At 43.3% G+C, this 17,363-nt stretch overlaps 1 protein-coding gene across 5 annotated transcripts; it reads right to left on the reverse strand.

The window, feature by feature from the left end:
- Positions 1-470: 470 nt before the first annotated feature.
- On the reverse strand, positions 471-6,965 carry LOC147617350 (uncharacterized). Of its 5 annotated transcripts, none has more exons than XM_086776996.1 (6): positions 6,830-6,965; positions 5,202-5,434; positions 5,033-5,097; positions 1,985-4,948; positions 1,751-1,883; positions 471-1,451 (listed from the first exon to the last, which is right to left on the reverse strand). In XM_086776996.1, the coding sequence occupies exons 2-6, from the start codon at positions 5,350-5,352 to the stop codon at positions 574-576; spliced, it is 4,191 nt and encodes a 1,396-aa protein (XP_086633122.1). In that variant the 5' UTR covers positions 5,353-5,434; positions 6,830-6,965; the 3' UTR covers positions 471-573. The 5 variants fall into 5 exon arrangements, with proteins under 5 accessions (XP_086633122.1, XP_086633121.1, XP_086633120.1 ...); XM_086776995.1 differs by having other exon boundaries at positions 6,424-6,957; XM_086776994.1 differs by lacking the exon at positions 6,830-6,965 and adding an exon at positions 6,112-6,365.
- Between the last annotated feature and the right edge of the window lie 10,398 nt (positions 6,966-17,363).

Consider the following 17,363-nt stretch of genomic DNA (forward strand, 5'->3'; position numbering starts at 1 on the left):
TCCGAGCGCCTACCCACAGCTCTCAGCTGTTGCAGGACTCCTTTCCCGTGGGCATGCCCGCGGTTTGTAAAGGGTATTGTCGCCTAGCAATTGTTTATCAAAAAGGTGTCTGCCCACAGCTCTCCACCTTTCTCATGGGCAAGCTAGTAGTCCGTAAACACCCTAAATATAAATATAAGTTAAGGTAACATTTCAGTGTCAGATGTTATCTTTAAAATTAGCTTTTATATTAACACTAGTTTCCCTCTTGTGACGTCTTACTGTTCAATTCAACAGAACTCGCAAACTATGTACAAAGAATGTGCGTGATTCTAATTTTCACCTGTAATTAAAGATCATTTTCTTAATTTCACAAAACCCATTACAATGAAGGCGATCCGGTCATAATAATTTAGCTAAAAAGTAAGTAGATGTAAAATAAAAAACCTACAAAAATTCGCGAGAAGTTCTATGATCTGTTGAGAAGAATGTTTTGTCGGAACAGTGGTTCAATTGTTTTGATTCAAAGACTTCTCGTAGTGTTAAGTATTAGAGTTACATGAAAATTAATTCAAGAATGTACAAAATGGAGGCTTAACGGAGCTTAAAGAGTTGCCTCTTGATCATGGTGGTGGTGGGTGCTGCAGCTGATCCAACACTAGCTGTGTGCGGATTGATGATGAAGACTCCGAGGTCTCGGATAGTCTGGTCGATGAGATCTTTGAAGATCAAGCGCTCCAAGTCCAAGGCGATTTCCCCCTTCTCTACATCAAGCTCCGCCCAGTCGGGGGGGCTCCTCCTTGGGTCCAGCATGTCCTCCTCCAACAGGCGTTCCACGCCGTCGCACGTGCCCTCCTCCACCTCCTCCTCCTCCTCCGCCCGCATATCAGTACAAGTACTGCCCCGAGTTGCAGTAGCAGTACTGGTAAAGTGCTTCTTTTTAGCACTCTCGATCTCCTCCCACACCTCGATCAGTAGCAGCCTGGCCCCTTCGCTGCTCAGACACAGATTGTTCTCTTTATCAAAACCCAAGATGAAGGGCTGCAGCGCCGGCGAGCAGCCTATGAGCCCATTGCGTTTGTTGGCGAGGATCCAAGGTTGCTGTTGGAAAAGGAGCCATTGGCGCAACCTTCTGCTCAAGCTGGAGTTGACGGCGTCGAACAGCAGCCTTCGCCTCCACGTGATACCATCGTGGGTACCCTCTTCACTCTTTGTTTCGTCCTTGGCCTCTAACAGAAAAAAGACCTGTGGTTCTAGCGAGCTCAGCTTGGAGAAGCCTGCTTCTCCGGTCATCTCAGCCGGTGATCCAGCCATTTTCAGGAGCTGCTTTACGTACCCGAAGTCTGCATTCTCAGCGGGCACACTTTCACAGGCATCCAGATGAGGGATTAAGCCACGTTTGCCTTGTGGAGAGCGTCCCCCACTAGCAAATTCAATGGCCTGAACATCTCGGCTGCCAACAACATCCAAATCTGCAAACCAAGCAAAGGTTCATACCTTAACTATACAGCAGTTCTAAGAGAAGAGAAAAGAACAAATTGTTTTTTTACACTCTCGAGAACCTCAAAAAGCGTTGCCATTGCCAATATCCAACGTAATATAATTGTGAGATCAGCACTCAAATTGAATATAATTGACCAATCAGACCATAGATTGACCAGTTTCATCTAATATTTATACTTGACTACCTTACACCTTAAGCTCATTCCTTTCAAAAAGGAACCTGATCTTCTACAATTTCGCATAATATGAATCAGAAGTGTGCGTTTACCTTCAAATTTGAGGGCAAACTTGGTGGATATGGAAATGTCCTCTTTGTAAAATGGGCCATCAAGAACGGATATGGGGCTTGGCTGCTCGCAACTTCCTGTCGATTTGTCGCCCTGAGATTCTGTATCTTCATTCTAAAGACAAGTGAGAAGAAAGACCTCGTTAGAAGGCTGGCGTGCGCCACTAAACACCAGCTATATGTACAACTAATTTGGCTCCACAGTTGTAGGCTTACCTCTTGCTCCGGCAGTTTCAAAGCTCCAGTGGGGCTTGCGTCCCCGGACAATTCCTTTTGCATCCAAATGTTACGCGTCATAAATTGCTCCTCCCTTCTGACAGATGTTTTGCTAGCAATACCTTGCTGATTGAATTCGTCGAGGTTGTCTGCAGACACGCGCAATTCTGGACTTCCCAGCTCTGACTGCATGACGCTGAAAGGAGGTGTTGGTGGGAAAGCTAGCTCGTGGTGAGCACTATCTGAGCTTAGCTCATTGGCATCAGGCCCAGAGCTGGTTTCATGCAGAAGTTCATCTTTGCATGATTCGCTGCAGCTGCTGCTAGTGACCATTGTTTTGTCGACAAAATGAGCCTCTCCCTGCACCATCTCACCGGTACTGGGTTCATTCAAGAAATTCAACTTCCGTTTAACCTCTTCTGCCTTCCTGACGGACGTTGTTAAGCTCCTCATGGATTTTGCCTTAATTGGATTTTGCGCCCCTGGAGCTGTACGAGCACTAGAATTTCTGGAAATCACTAATCCGCTGGTGCCAAAGGATGTCTTGTCTGTACTAGTTTGGGGTTTCAAAGAAACGAGGTTAGCTTTGCATTCCTCCTTGTCTTTCAGGATGCAACTGGCGGCCTTCCTCTTGCCTCCTTTCTCACATTGCCTGTTCTGTTTGCCACGGTAGCTGCTATTTCCTGAGACTGTTGCTCCTTCCCAGCCACCACCACCACCACCACTACTACTCTGGCGCTGTTGTTGGTTGAAGGGAGTTTGAGAAGAAGCTGGAACTCGGGCTGACATGATTAAACTTCCTGTATGCTTCCCAGCTACTCTTCGAACCCCTGCCATGGTGCCCACGTTGTTGATGCCTCCAGCATTGCGGCCACTGCTAACATTTGCTTTCCTGGGACTGCTGGATGCAGAACTAGAACTGCGTGCCTCTCTTGAACGGGGGCCGGATTGATTATTATTAGGGGTGGAATGTCTAATACTGGGCACAGCAGCTGAATGGTCACCATTAACACTCTTCACTCTTCTGTTGTGGGTCTCCAGAGGAACCCTCCTGCTGCTGCTGTGGTCATGCGCACGGGCTTCTTGTTCCTCATTCAACATCCTCTTGGTTTTCCACTCTGGGCTGATTACCAGTTGCTGCTCGGCCTGCTGGGGCTGCTCATAGAGAAAGAGTCGTCCAGTTTCCGGCTGCTGCTTTCGGAATGTGGCCCTCCCAGCTTGCGCCTCGAGCTTCTCTAAACGTGACCCATGTTCCTTGAGATGAATAGTCCCCAGAAGCTGCTTCAATGCCTCGAGATCTTTCCTTGAGTTGTGCAACCCCATTGTTCTGGGTCCTTTGTCCACCTCCTTGAACAAGGAATCCGTGCGTTGCATCTGTTCGATTTGGGCGCATAATGGAGACAATGCATGATATCGCGGACGGTCTTCCATGAGGTGATGATTCTTTGGTTGGTAGCAAGAATGCCCTAGGTTATTGGCATACTCGCTCGTTACCAACCTATCCCCGGCTTGCAGTTTCAATTGGCCTGCCGTTGCATTGAGTATTCTAGCTTCTTGGCTCAAAGATTCCAATTGCAGATAACCCTCTTCTTCCTCTTCCTCAGGATCCATGGTGATCTGGATGTCATCTCGACGTTTGGAAGGGAAAAACGAAGCCGAGACGTACTTACCACATTGGCTGAACTTTGGGTTTGAATCGTCCATGCCATTCGATGATTCTGACGATCTCATCACTCGATTTCCAGACGAGCTAGAAAGATCGAGCTTTGGCTGCCCTTTACTGGCCTGGGGAATGGAAGGCATCTCCTCCAGCCCCATTAACTTGGCCACCACATTGGAGCTAAAAGAGGTTCTCTTCTCATGAACAGACTCTATGTCACAATCACTGTTGCTACAAGAAACACTTCTAGAAGTCATGAGGCTCCTAGAAGGCAGCTTCCCACCTGCTTCACGATCTGCTTTGAATCTTGCTCCTCGTCCGTCCAAAGACAGCCTGGGAGTTTCCCTAGCTTTTGGGCCGCCTTGAAGAAACAAGTCCACAGACGATGCCCTCGCTGGCTCGTAAGAGCTCATCCTGAAAGGAACCTGATCCGATGATCTCGAGAATGAGAACCTTGTTAACGGGCCTTCCTTGGCAAGGTCGAGCGAAGACCTCGCTGGCTGCTCAGGATTTGCAGCTTGCGCCTTGTTCCCAGCCACATTGGCATTGCCACCGGCAGAACTGTGGCCCGGAGCTTCTCTCAGCTTGGCAAGCAATCTCAGCGATTCACTCAGGTCTGCACTGGTTCTTGTCGGGTTCTCTAACTTGGGCTTGTAATGCATGACTGCCCTTGACACCTCGCGCCCAGCTCGAGATTGAGACACATAGTTGGCCGCCGGCATCTGTTTGGGAGCAGGAGTGCACTCTGAGCAGCTCTTTACATCTCCACAGACCCTTGACGTCTCCATGGAAAGACCATGCTTGCAAATTGCTTCACTGGCCACTCTAGGTGCTGGTCGTGTTATGGCTCCACAGCTAGTGAGCGACGATGTCGACTTCGACACTGGCTGTTCCTGCCCAAAAGAAGCTCTGACTATGTCACGAATGCTAATGGGGGTCGCCTCATCAGATGTGGACTCGTCCGTGGAAATCCTGGACAGCTCTTTGAGCGCCCCTCTGGCGGCGGCGGCGGCGCGCTCCGCTGTGTCCACTGACCTTCTTGGGCATACTTTGCCTTCGTGCGAGATGTTTACCCTCGCCTCATGCAAAGACCGTGAAGAGTCAAGCCTTCGAGGAGCTAGAACAGAGCTCCGCATGTCAAAAGACACTTTGGGCAGCTCCGTGCTGGTAGGTGTATCCACGAGTGATCTGCCCTTATCTGTAGGAGGAGGTGTAGAAACCAGCTGGATCTTTTGCTGCTCTGGCGAGGAGCTACGTGAGGTGGCACCACTAGGGGCGTGTTTAGCTTTCTCGTCTGCGTGATGCTGTACAGAAGCCGGAAAGGCACATTTATCAGCGTGTGTAATCTTGGGTAGCTGGAGAGAGAAGATATGGAGGATCACACTTACCGTAGTAGTTTCGTTGCCTGAACCACTCGTTTCGCTTCCACAACTAGTAGAGCTATGCGTCTTCGCTGCAAGGCAGGAAAGCAAATTCCACAAAGAAATAGATGAGCTGAAGCATCTTTAACTCTCACAAACACGGGAGACGACCTCAGAGGAGGAGGAGGCACATTACCTGTGGATGAAATGCGCTTGTGTCCATACAGACGCCTTCCTGTCAAAACCTGATGCCTGTCGAAGAGCTGAAGAATGCCCGCCATGCATCCAATCTGCTTCTCGAGCTGGGGATCCTCTGAGAGAGATTGTAGCAGCTTGTTCGTAGCCATCCTCGGATACTCTACGGGCTTCCTTCCCGCTATGTCAATCTTTCATGCTTCATACAGGAGAACAGATCTACACTGCAGAGACCTAAAAGTAGCCAAAACAAGCCCCTTCAGTTTCGAGAATTGACGCATGATGCAAAAGAAAGAGTGAATCAGTAACGGAGCTACACGCCTGCGGGCATCCTAATTATCAGGACTTGAAAAGTACAACATTACTGGGCAGCAAGCTGAAACACTATACAACACATGATGATTGCGGATCCTCAGTCAGATCTGCAAGCTCGCAAACATGATACAGTGCTAGCCCTACCTGTAGTTCTTGGGAGTAAAAGTTCCAAATTCCAAACCATGTTGCAAGAAATGGCCAACAGAAAGATACCATAGCCTAGAGCAGAAAAGAGGCGTGTTGGCCCAGATACTGATGCATAACCTGTCCTGACTAGCGTAGCGAGCTACGAGAAAGCAATGGTTCCGAGCGGGAATGATGCGCAAACAATGTGTCCTCCATTATTAACCAAGCTTACGGGCGTTGCACATGACCATGATTCTGGGCACGAGCAAAGAGCATGTGCCCCGCAAATTCATAACAGCTACTGGCTACTAGTGCGCAGGACAGGCAGAGATTTACCCTCACACGGTCGAGATGAGCTGCGAAAGGAAAAAGACACTTTACTCAAATCACATTGCGGACTACTGCGACCTTGAGAGGAACGTCGCCTTCCTCTGCTAACGACGTTAGCAAATTGAAGGACGGGCGCGTACCTTTATTACGACTCTCATGAAGTCACAAGCGCAGCCAATACACATATTGGGCGTCGAGAGAATCCTGTGAAGGTAGTGTACGTTGAGTGCATTCATCTCCCCCCACCCACCAACTCTCGCGCTCATTAGCTACAGCTTTACCAAGCCCTCCGTCCCCATCTTGCAGACGGGGCGCAGCAGGCAGGTCTCGAAGCAGAGAGAGACGGGTCACGGGGACTTGGGTTGCTGGTTTGGCATGAGAGAGCAGCTGGAGTCATTACTATACTCTAAGGGCGGACAGGCTAGGTAACATGGGCTGCGCGCATGACGTACCTTTTTAGAAGTTTGCAATTCATCCACGTTGTGGCCTTGCAGAGGCTTTGGCGGGTAAAAGAGAGTGTACGTTATACAGGCAATGTGCGTGTGTGTGTGTGTGTGTGTGTGTGTGTGTGTGTGAGAGAGAGAGAGAGAGAGAGAGAGAGAGCAGTGATTTTGAGACTTGACAGAAGCCTGAGTCCTGAGATTAGCAAGGAGGGAAGCCTAGCCCTAGCGTGTGGCCCTGGTGCTAGTAGCGATGGAGGATAGGTAACGTGTTTGCTGCTCAACTGCCCTGGGTATCCTCTCTCAAATCAGCGCAGCAACATGAATCTGTGAGCTATATACATGTCTCCATCGTGGGCTACCCAGCTCCCAATTTCCCAAAATACGAAAGAATGAAGATATCGAGGCGCACAGTTACCCATAATACATGATATAACACACATCCCCTCGTGAGCCATAAGAACGGAAAGGGCATCGCGGAGTCGGAGAGCAGCAAATACACTTATCACCATCAGAGTGACACCAACCCATCATTGTGCCTTGCAAGATATAGAATACCTACTACTATGCATCTAGGCTTTAGTTCTTCCACCTGCATTATCCATACACATGCATTATATATATCCTTTGCCATTCGGCCCCCCACGCTCGCTCGGCCCAGCTCCAAGTGCCAGAAACGACAGGCCCTTCTTTTGGGGGGGGGGGGGAGGCCGCCCGCCCAGATTTTGCCCGACTCCCAAGTGGGGGGGGAAAAAAAAAAAGACAGCCTGTATTTCAGACAGTGGCTCTGGACAAGCCTATCCTCTTTCACACGGTCTGCACAAAACCAAAAAAATAAAAACAAAAATCTTTCGAAGTCCTGAAAGATTTTACGGTTCACCCTTGGAGTGGGCTCCTCTTTCACACGGACCGCCTCAATGCTAGAAACAAATACTCATGAGCCCAGGATCAATTAGTTTGGAAGCACATGTCACCTGAGCCCTGGAGGACCTCGTTACATCACAACGAGGTACATACTATAGGCCCTTTGTAGGCTGTATCTACTACGACCAGTGCTCGAAAAAAAACCCGCACCTTTTGAAATTTGACCTTCAAATTTTAATGGTTTGTAGTAATAAAACTTTTTAATTTTCAAAAAAAAATTAGTGATAATTTTCAAAATTTTAGATTGAAGGTTTTCTACTTTTTATAAAAATACTTTTTTTCGAGCACTGGTAACTTTTGAAGGGAAGTGGAGCTCTTACATTTACATTACTCGACCATAGCTTATGCTATATTAAAACAAACTTCTCAACTTAGGCCTAAAATGTTTAAACACTAGTATTGTAATTGGGCCATAACAATGATGGCTTCGTCACTAAGAAACATGGCTCAAGTCTTTTTTCTAAAGCTTTAATAAATAACAACGTAAATAGACTTAATGAAGAGCTATGAAGTTACTTAGTGTTTTTGGTTAATATGCATCTACACATGGGAAGAGACTTGGAGTAAAATCATGAGCCTAGCAAATTAAAAATGGTTGAAAAATATTGTGGTAGCCTTGCTTTTGAGGACAAGTATGTAAACAAGTTTTAAAAAAATCACTAAAATTACCTAGAGAGGCTTTTTTTGGGGGGGACAAGGAGGAGGAGGAGGACGAGAGGCTTTTAACGTGATAGTCACAAGCCCAACACTCCATGAAGGAGCATAACACGACAAGATGTGTGTGTGTGTGTGTGTGTGTGTGTGTGAGAGAGAGAGAGAGAGAGAGAGAGAGAGAGAGAGAGAGAGAGAGGGAGAAACCCCTCTACACCAATCAAAGATCCCCAACTTTTCATAGAAAGATAGAAATAGTAGATGAAGTTTCTCCTTGATGGCTTATGCAAGATGATACCTAATACAAAGGCTCCCTCAAGATATGCCAAAAGGTATGTCCTTTTTTATGGTAGGTACAATTAGTTTATATACATATAGAAGGATTTTGCATTATATTTGTGAGATGCTCATAAATCTATTTAAGGTGTTCTAATGCAAAATGTTTGAACTTGTTTTACAAAAAGTGCCTAAATGACAACCACATAGTTAAGTGTTGGTATAAAATATTATCTTTAATTACTATCATGTGTTCAAAGTATTTCCATACCTGTTTCAAAACCTTATATTTGAAGAGAAGTAACTCTTTTCTGCAAAGTTTTCTAAATTTCACTAAAATGATTTTTTTACTAGTGAGTTACCCTATGTAGTAAAATGGTTTTTACTACTTAGTTACCAAAGATAGTACTGTGGCCAAACATAGTCCTTTAAAATGTATAAAAATTGATTTGATGTGTATGTAAATTATTTCATTCAATTGTGCAAATAGGGATGTGTTCATCCTATAAAAGGGCACATCTCAAGGTAGGCTTGTCAAGTTGTCAAACCATGCTTTATCCTATTAGAGTTGAATAAAAGGGTACATCACAAGGTAGGTTTGTAAAGGTGTCAAACATGACTTATCCTATAGGAGTTGAATGAAAGGGCAAATCTCAAGGTAGGTTTGTAAAGGTGTCAAACATGGTTTAAAGTAGCATAAGATTTTTATAAAATGCCAATTCTAGACCAAATTGTTGGTAGTTTGATTATGTGTAAGCATTCCGTAAGTGTAATCTATTGTTGCATGATTCTTTATCTTAACAACTTGTTTTGTAGCTATTATTTGAAGATGTAAAGTGGATGAGAGCCTTAAGTATTACGTTGCTCCACATACAAGTCAATAGTATAAGGTTTTAATGACATACGCCTTTGACTAGATCATAGTTGACTCTCTTTTGAGAATCTCACAAAAAAAATAATTTCTCATGGTGATGTATGTGAGCTAGTATAAATTTGACTTTTTTACAAGATTTTAACTCAAGGATAAATCTCTAAAGCCTTGTTTAAGATTGTGTGGATTTTATGATCTATAGCCTTTTTTCAAGCTTTTTGAAAAGTTTAGCTGAGCAGAAACTTAATCAAACTCATTTCTTCAATACATTATCAAGAAACATATAAATATATTATTCATATGAAGGGTTCTTAAACAAAAGGAGTTATTAAAAAATAGAGAGGGCTTAATTAACTTGAGTACATTAAGAAACTCTCTATTCAAGAATTCAAAATCTTATTGAAACAAGTGTTGTACGATGTCCAAGATGCTTTGTGCTAATTACCTTGTAATTGAAAGACATGGTCTTTTTCCAATACATTGAAAATTAGAGAGGCTTAATTATCTTGACTACATTAAGAAACTCTCTAGTATTCAAGAATTCAAAATCTTATTAAAACAAGTATACAAGACGTTTTGTGTTAATTATGTTGTGTTAATTACATGATATTCCAAGATGTTTAAAGTTTGTATATTGTAATGGTGTGGTCTCTTGCCACTAGGCTAATGCATAAAGAGGAAACTCTTTAACACATTACACGAATAAAAATATGTATTTAAAAAAAGTATATTTATAAGATAAAAATTATATAAGAGTGAAGAGGCTCAATCTTCTTCATAACTCTTTAATACACTAGGTTGCTACTATTGCACTTCTTTTATTTGAGCTTAAGTATTTATAGTTTTGACATAAAGAATTCAATGCATTTACTAGTCTAAGGAAATTGCATACTTCCAAATCAAGAAAAGAGGGGAGTAGTGAATGTGGAACTAATAGACGTTTAGTCTCTCAACATTATTGAAGGTCAAAAGCATACTCGTCTCATGGTAAAATGCACCAAACATTTTAGAAACATGTTTTTCATATTTAATTGAGACACTTTATGCACGAGTTTGGATAGTTGAGTGATTCATGCCATGAGAGTTTCTTACACATTTTGAACCCTAGAAATTTGTGCATTTTTCATGATTTCAAAACTTCTTTGATCTTTGATTTTGTTTTTAATAGGTGTTTGTTAAACTTTTGAACCCTTAAATTTTGGGCATTTTCCATTAGACTCATAATTTCTTTGATCTTTGATTTTATTTTTATTAGGTGTTTGTTAAAAGCCTTTATCTTTAGTATCAGTTAATTCTTCTCAAGGCCTTCATGCCAATGCTATGACTCTTTGTAGATGATAAATGTTGTTTGATCCTCTTAAAGCATTTCCTTAGCCTTCTTACATCCCTACATAGACCCATGTCCTTGATGTGAACGAATACAATCTAAAAACTCATTTACATTCACATGACTGTCATTTAAATTTACTATGTAATGAAGCATGCGAATCTAAAAACTCATTTACATTCACATGACTTTCATTTAAATTTACTATGTAATGAAGCATGCGAATCTAATTCATCTTATTTTTTGGAAGAGAAGTCACATTTATACACCCAAGTACAATAAGGGGCAAGGGGAACCTCTCTCTCTCTCTCTCTCTCTCTCTCTCTCTCTCTCTCTCTTTATGTGTGTGTGTGTGTGTGTGTATACACACACACACACACACACACACACACACACACACACACACACATATACATACATACATACATATATATATGTTCAAGTCAAGATCTTACCTTAGCCTTAATAAAGTATGTCTTGTTGGGTCTTGCCTTAGGGCCACAAATGTAACTTCCCATCATGGGTGCACTAGCTCATCCCCATTGTATCCTCATTCCGTTGTCACACTAGAACGCTCCTTTGCTAATTAGGTGAAAGTAGATCTCTTACTGCCTAGATGGAGGCAAAGAAAGACGGTCCTTTATGATGGTTCTTGTTATGGATTATGAAAATTATTGAAATATTTTGTGGTATATTTTTCATGGATATTTTTTTATTACTTGCCACATGGTCAATGACTTACCAACCAGGTAAGTACTGGTCGCACCATGTTATGTAGATAGTCACTAGATATAATCTTGCGCATGTTTTTTTGATAGGCAGATCAATCGTAGGGCTAGTGCAGGTGGCATGATGATGGTTACACATTTTTGACGTGCATATTGGATGCACATTTTGGCATCACTATGATCATGGCGATATTATATTTTTGGTGACATTATATTTATGCAACATTTTATGTAGTGTCTTGGTGGCCATCATTATCTTGTACATAAAATGGCAGCACACATATTTATTATACACATTTGTTATAGAGACATATTTATTCAAATGGTTTGTTTACCCCCTCAGTACATGGCCCATATTAATTCATGCATGACACTTTGCTAAAGTCAAGGCCCAAGGATGGTTCACATTACTTCATGCATAACACTTTCCTAAAGTTTTGGGAAAAGGCCCAAAGTAAAGTGTAAAAAGTCATTTTTGGCTCACAAAGTAATTAAAAAAAAAGATATATAAATACACTTAAAGCATGGCATTGCATGAAATCACTAACACTAATGTGCCATTACATCGACACAAGGTGGATTTGCATGTGTGGGTGTTGGAAGAGTATGTAACTTTAGGCAAGGTTAATCTCACAGAACAAGAGAGGAATGTACGTAGACAAGGGGGTCACACTAATGTGGATCTATGGGTTGATGGGCACCTATATCTACCTGACCCAAGTGTGCATTACCCACCCACTTTCAAAGACTTACCATCATTTATTTAGTATGTGGGAGATGGTGAGAATGGGATGCTCTGCTACTACAAGAGCTGATAGAGTCTTCTACTTGTCATCACATTGCATATACTCCAAGTTAACCTTGCTAGTGTACACCAAGGCCTACTTCAGGCTCAAGCAAAAATCAAGGAGCTTGAGAGTGTAAATCAAGACAGAGCAGCATGTGTGGAAAAGATTATGCAGACCATCTCCAACATGAAAAGCACTCCTACTGGAGCTAGGGAGCATAAAAGGCCACTCAACCACATCGAAAAACTTGCCGTTGGGGGGGGGGGGGGGGGGGGGCGCTCGTAAGAGAAAAGTTCAAGCAGCGCGGTATGGCTCCTTTTTCTTATTCTCTAGCACTTCCAATTCAAAATGCCAGTGTAAATAATGTATGCACTTGTGTAATTTCAATGTAATTTTGCTAATTTTTAGAGTATTCCTTCAAGATGCCACAGGTTCTTATCAAACTGGGGATTGTAATGAGCTCTTACCCTTTATCACAACAAAGGGAGCATGTGCTTAAAATAATTAGGGATCCCCGTTGCAAGAAGATATGTAGGGCTATTTCCAATGAAATCATACAAGAGGTTTCCCAAAGTATCATCAGTGTTGATGTTGTTAATGCATGTGATGAGGTAGGCATTAGCACGAAGGGCTACAAAGCTCTTCATCCACGCTGCCAAAGAGGGTCCTTCTAGCAAAGGGAGTGAGCAATGAAGATGTAAAATGTAGGATTGGGAATTACTACCACATCAACGACACACTCTGCATTGCAGCATGGGAAAAGAAGAAGACTACGGATGGTAATGTTTCATTCGAATTCAATGAGTTCAACAATATTTTTGTTGAAATTCAAAAGCTAAAAAAGGTGATGATATTGTTCTATGGGTTGCCTTCTGGATGTAAGTAGGTTTCGTGACTGTACACATGAGTTATGTACTCATTCATGGAGAATGGCTTAATATTTTGTTTGATTTTTGTGTTTAATAGGTTCCAAGGTCTCCTTCGTGCGTTGAAGTTGGATAAGTGCCAAATTGTGAAGGGAAGAAGTCTAGAGAGAATGAACGTCACACTCATGAACCACGCTATGTGTAACATACCCATCTTCACTAATAAAGAAATGTCCATGTAATAGATAAATTTATGAGTTTTTATGGTATAAAAATCAATGATTTTATTAAATGAGTCATTTCTACTTAGAATCTTTAAATTTTGAGTCCAAATTTGAAATCTGTGTGCGATTTTACCCTAGTATAGGATTTTACACCATCCAAAACGGACACCGGATCAAGCTTATACGCAAATTTCAGTCATTTTTAGTTAAAAAGCAACGACCTTTAAACCTTAATAAATGCACGACCGGGCATCCGATTGATGAACGGTCTGAACCCCAACAACCAAGAGAACCTCTCGGACCAAAAAAAATTCACCCCCGTGACGGTTCGGCACGCAAATCAAGGTGGGCACCCCAAATTTGGGGACCCTGCCCCAAAATTTAGACCGTACTCACTTACCAGGGTGCCCGTACAATGGCCGCACAAGAACCAAAGGATGACCACCCACTGTGTGGTCCACACGTAGTACCGTTACGTGGACACCCATGCTGTCCCCCTGACCAAACAAGGTACATGCGTACCACTCCTTTCCCTATTGACCGACACCATACCACCTTTCCCCCAGAGCCATGCAGGCCACTGATCCACAGCCTTTGCTGGTGCACCGTCCTTGCTGTGCGCAGCGCCCGTACCCGTACCCCACAGTTATATAAACCCTTAGGGTGCTCCATGGGCAACACGCATTTTTGCGTAGCGTATGCTCTGTCTGTACCGCCGTCTATCCCTGTGTAGTGTACTTGCTGTAGTACAACCGCCCCTTGCAGCCACCCCTCTCACACCCCCTCATTTGCCTCTTTTCAAATAAGGTAATTTTCCTCTATCCCCCTCATTTGCCTCTTTTCAGATAAGGCAATTTTCCTCTATCCCTCTCTTGCTAGGAGGCATTGTCCTTAACAGTTCCCCCCCCCTCGGTGTAAAGAGACTTACAGTAGCCCTCAGCCCTTCTCCCCTTTAGCAAAACGTTTTTGTCTTAAGGACATCTCACAATCCCCCCCATTTGCGTGGACTTTAATAAGAGGTTTTAGCCTTAAGAGAGGGTTCATGCGCTATGGTCTTTTGCTCATACGGTGAGCAAACGATCTCAGAATTGAGATCTGACTGAAGCATTTCGACCGCGACAGCGAGCCTACAAGATGACGTCCAAGATGGCCCCTTCTCGAAAACATCAGAATATTGCCTCGGGAGGAGTGCACAACAATGAGATTAGGGAAGATGCTCCCGATGCGGCTCCAAACCTCCCTTTACAAGCTCCTCAAGGAAATGGTGGCCAGGTTAGCTTGGTTATCTTTTAAAGAAGAATTTTTTTTATATTAGTGCTAATAAATGTGTATCTTTTCCTTTTAAAATAATGACATAAAATTGTATGAAGTTACGAATTATGTGATGCTGTATTCAATAAATTGCATTGAAATTGTTATCTTTAAAGAGTGCAAGTTTTTCTTGCTTCGACGCTAACTCCATTCCGTGCTTGTGTAGCCGAGCGGCGTCAGAGCAAAGCCCGGGAATGGCCCAAGGTATCCCTCATACCATTGGGAGAATAAGGTTCGCCGATTGAGGCGAGAGATTATGATGCTGCCTAGTTCTGAGGGCCCAGGCTAGTGCGGTGAATAAGTCCACTCTAGTGTGCAAACATCCCTCTGAGGGGCGGGAGGATCGAGCGATGGAGCCTGAGAGGGCGACAGGTCGGCTTGAGTCCTCGCCAAAGCGGCGGCCGACGATGAGGTGTATGGTCCCGTAGGGTTTTGCCCAACATGTAGAGGCTGGAAGGCCGAATTCTAGATCATTGGCAGTATAAAGGAAAAGAATAAGAGAGCCCGTTTGGCTTGTATGGAATTGATTCATGTATAAAGTTTTTTTTATAAATCTTGTTTTTGGCATTATTGTATTGTGAAAGAAGACTGTTTTAACAAACCTTGTGAAAACTTCCCAGCAAGTGGCTCATTTTTGCCAAGGGTTAAATGAACCCTTAGATTCCCGCCTTGAAGCAATGAGGCCAAGCACATTACAGGATGCTCTCATACGAGAAAAACCCCTTGTGAAAGAAATGAGGACTGATAAACCTAAGCATCAAAAGAGATCTTACCCTGAGGCAAATCCTAAAGATCAACCCTACAAGAAACCCCAACAGAATTTCCCCTACTACAACAGAGGGCGACAAAGGCAACTCTTTTGTCCCCTGCTCGTATGCTGCTTCTTCCAGAGAAGGCCCTCTATGTTTTGAGTGAAATGAGTCGGGACACTTTAGGGCCAACTGTCCCAAGATGGCAACATCATTTCCATAAGGTGGCAGAGGAAATCAAGGCCGTGGAACCCCTATCTACCAAGGTGCAAGAGGTGGTGGGCGTGGCAGAGTCCGCGGTGGAGCAGTTGCTAGGACTGCCTGTATTATAAGTGGAGACTGACCTTGGAAATGGCTGAAGAAGAGCATGCCACCGTCCATGCGGTAGTAGAACACCAAGGTCCGAATAAACAATTTGGTGTAATCCAAACCCCAGCCACTCATCAGAGTAAGCCATTTCAGCTTTTGATTAATTGTGGCAGTACCCATTCATTTCTCTCTCCTAGGTGTTTGCAAAAATTAAAATTGGGTCAAAAAACAGCTAGAAGAATGACTGTAGAGTTAGCGAGTGGGAAAGAAGTAGTATCTCGCCACTCTAGAAAACCTTGATTTTGAGCTGGGTAATGAGAAAACTCATGGCCACTTTAGAGTCTTGCCATTAGGAATTTATGATGGAATCCTTGGGATGGATTGGTTAATTGCAAACAAAGCTAGCATTCATTGTAACCAGGGGAGTATCCCTTTTGAAAATGAGCATGGCCAAGTAATATCTGTTCAGGGGATAACAGGAAAACCTAAATCTAGGGTAGTCAAGGCAAAACATCTTCTCAAGGGAACACGTAAGGGTCAGTAAGTTTTCTTAGTTAAGCTCAACAAAGCTATTAAACCTAGTAAGGAGACAGAACCCTCTTGGCTCCAAGAATTCTCTGACATCTTCCCTGACGAGCTTTACAGGGTTACTGTCTCCTCGAGAAGTCGATCATGAAATCAAGATGATCCTTGGAGCTCAACCCGTCTCAAAAATGCCCTATAAAATGTCCCTTCCTAAAGCCATTGAACTTAAGGAGCAACTTTCCCAACTCATTGAGCAAGGATTTGTACGCCCCAGTAGCTCTCCTTGGGGGGCACCTGTTCTTTTCCAAAAAAAGAAGGATGGAACTCTCCGCCTCTGCATAGATTATCGAGGACTAAATCAAGTCACGGTCAAGAATAAGTATCCTATCCCTCGCATCGACGAACTTCTTGACAGGCTTCATGGGGCCAAAGTCTTCTCAAAAATAGATTTGAGGTCTGGTTACTATCAGATCAAAGTCAAGGAAGCAGATATACCCAAGACAGCCTTTAATACCCATTATGGCCACTATGAGTTTACTGTAATGTCATTCGGGTTAACCAATGCTCCTGCAACCTTCAACCGCTTAATGCAAGATATATTCCGTCCTTACTTGGATGAATTTGTGCTTGTTTTCTTTGATGACATCTTAATCTACTCCAAATCAATGGAAGAGCATGAACGAGCATGTGCGTAGAGTTCTACAATTGTTGCGCAGACACAAACTCTATGCCAAGAAGAGCAAATGTACCTTCTTTACTCATCAAATTGAGTATCTTGGGTTCATCGTCTCCAAAGATGGCATTTCAGTAGACCCCGCCAGGGTCAAAGATATTTTGGAGTGGCCATCCCCTAAATCAGTTCGTAAAGTTTGTGGGTTTTTGGGAATCATGGGATGATATAGGATTTTTATCAAAGATTATGCCTTGGTAGCTGCACCTTTGATGGATCTTCTTAAGAAGGATTGCAAAATAGTGTGGCTACCAATCCATCAAAACAGTTTTGATCAGCTCAAGGTCATTATCACTTTTGTCCCAGCCCTGAAACTTCCTGGTTTCACCAAGGAATTTGAAGTGGTTACTGATGCTAGTAGTCTAGCACTTGGTGGTGTCTTAGGCCAAGAAGGAAGACCAGTCGCTTATACTTCCTGTAAGCTGAAGAAATAAGAAGCAAATTATGCCACCCATGATTTGGAGCTCTTAGCAGTTGTTCATTGCCTCAAATTATGGAGACATTATCTCTTGGTGGGGGGCAAATTCTAGCTTGTAAGTGACCAAAAAAATCTAAAGTGGATCTTCACCCAGGTAGAATTTGCCTATAATGCATCTTATCATCAGAGCATAGGAATGTCACCATTCAAAGCACTCTATGGGCAAGAATGCTTGTCTCCTCTAAATTTCTCTGA

Source organism: Cibotium barometz, chromosome 37 (genome assembly GCF_041138505.1).
Source record: "Cibotium barometz isolate CiBa-2024 chromosome 37, ASM4113850v1, whole genome shotgun sequence".
Taxonomy (NCBI): Eukaryota; Viridiplantae; Streptophyta; class Polypodiopsida; order Cyatheales; family Cibotiaceae; genus Cibotium; species Cibotium barometz.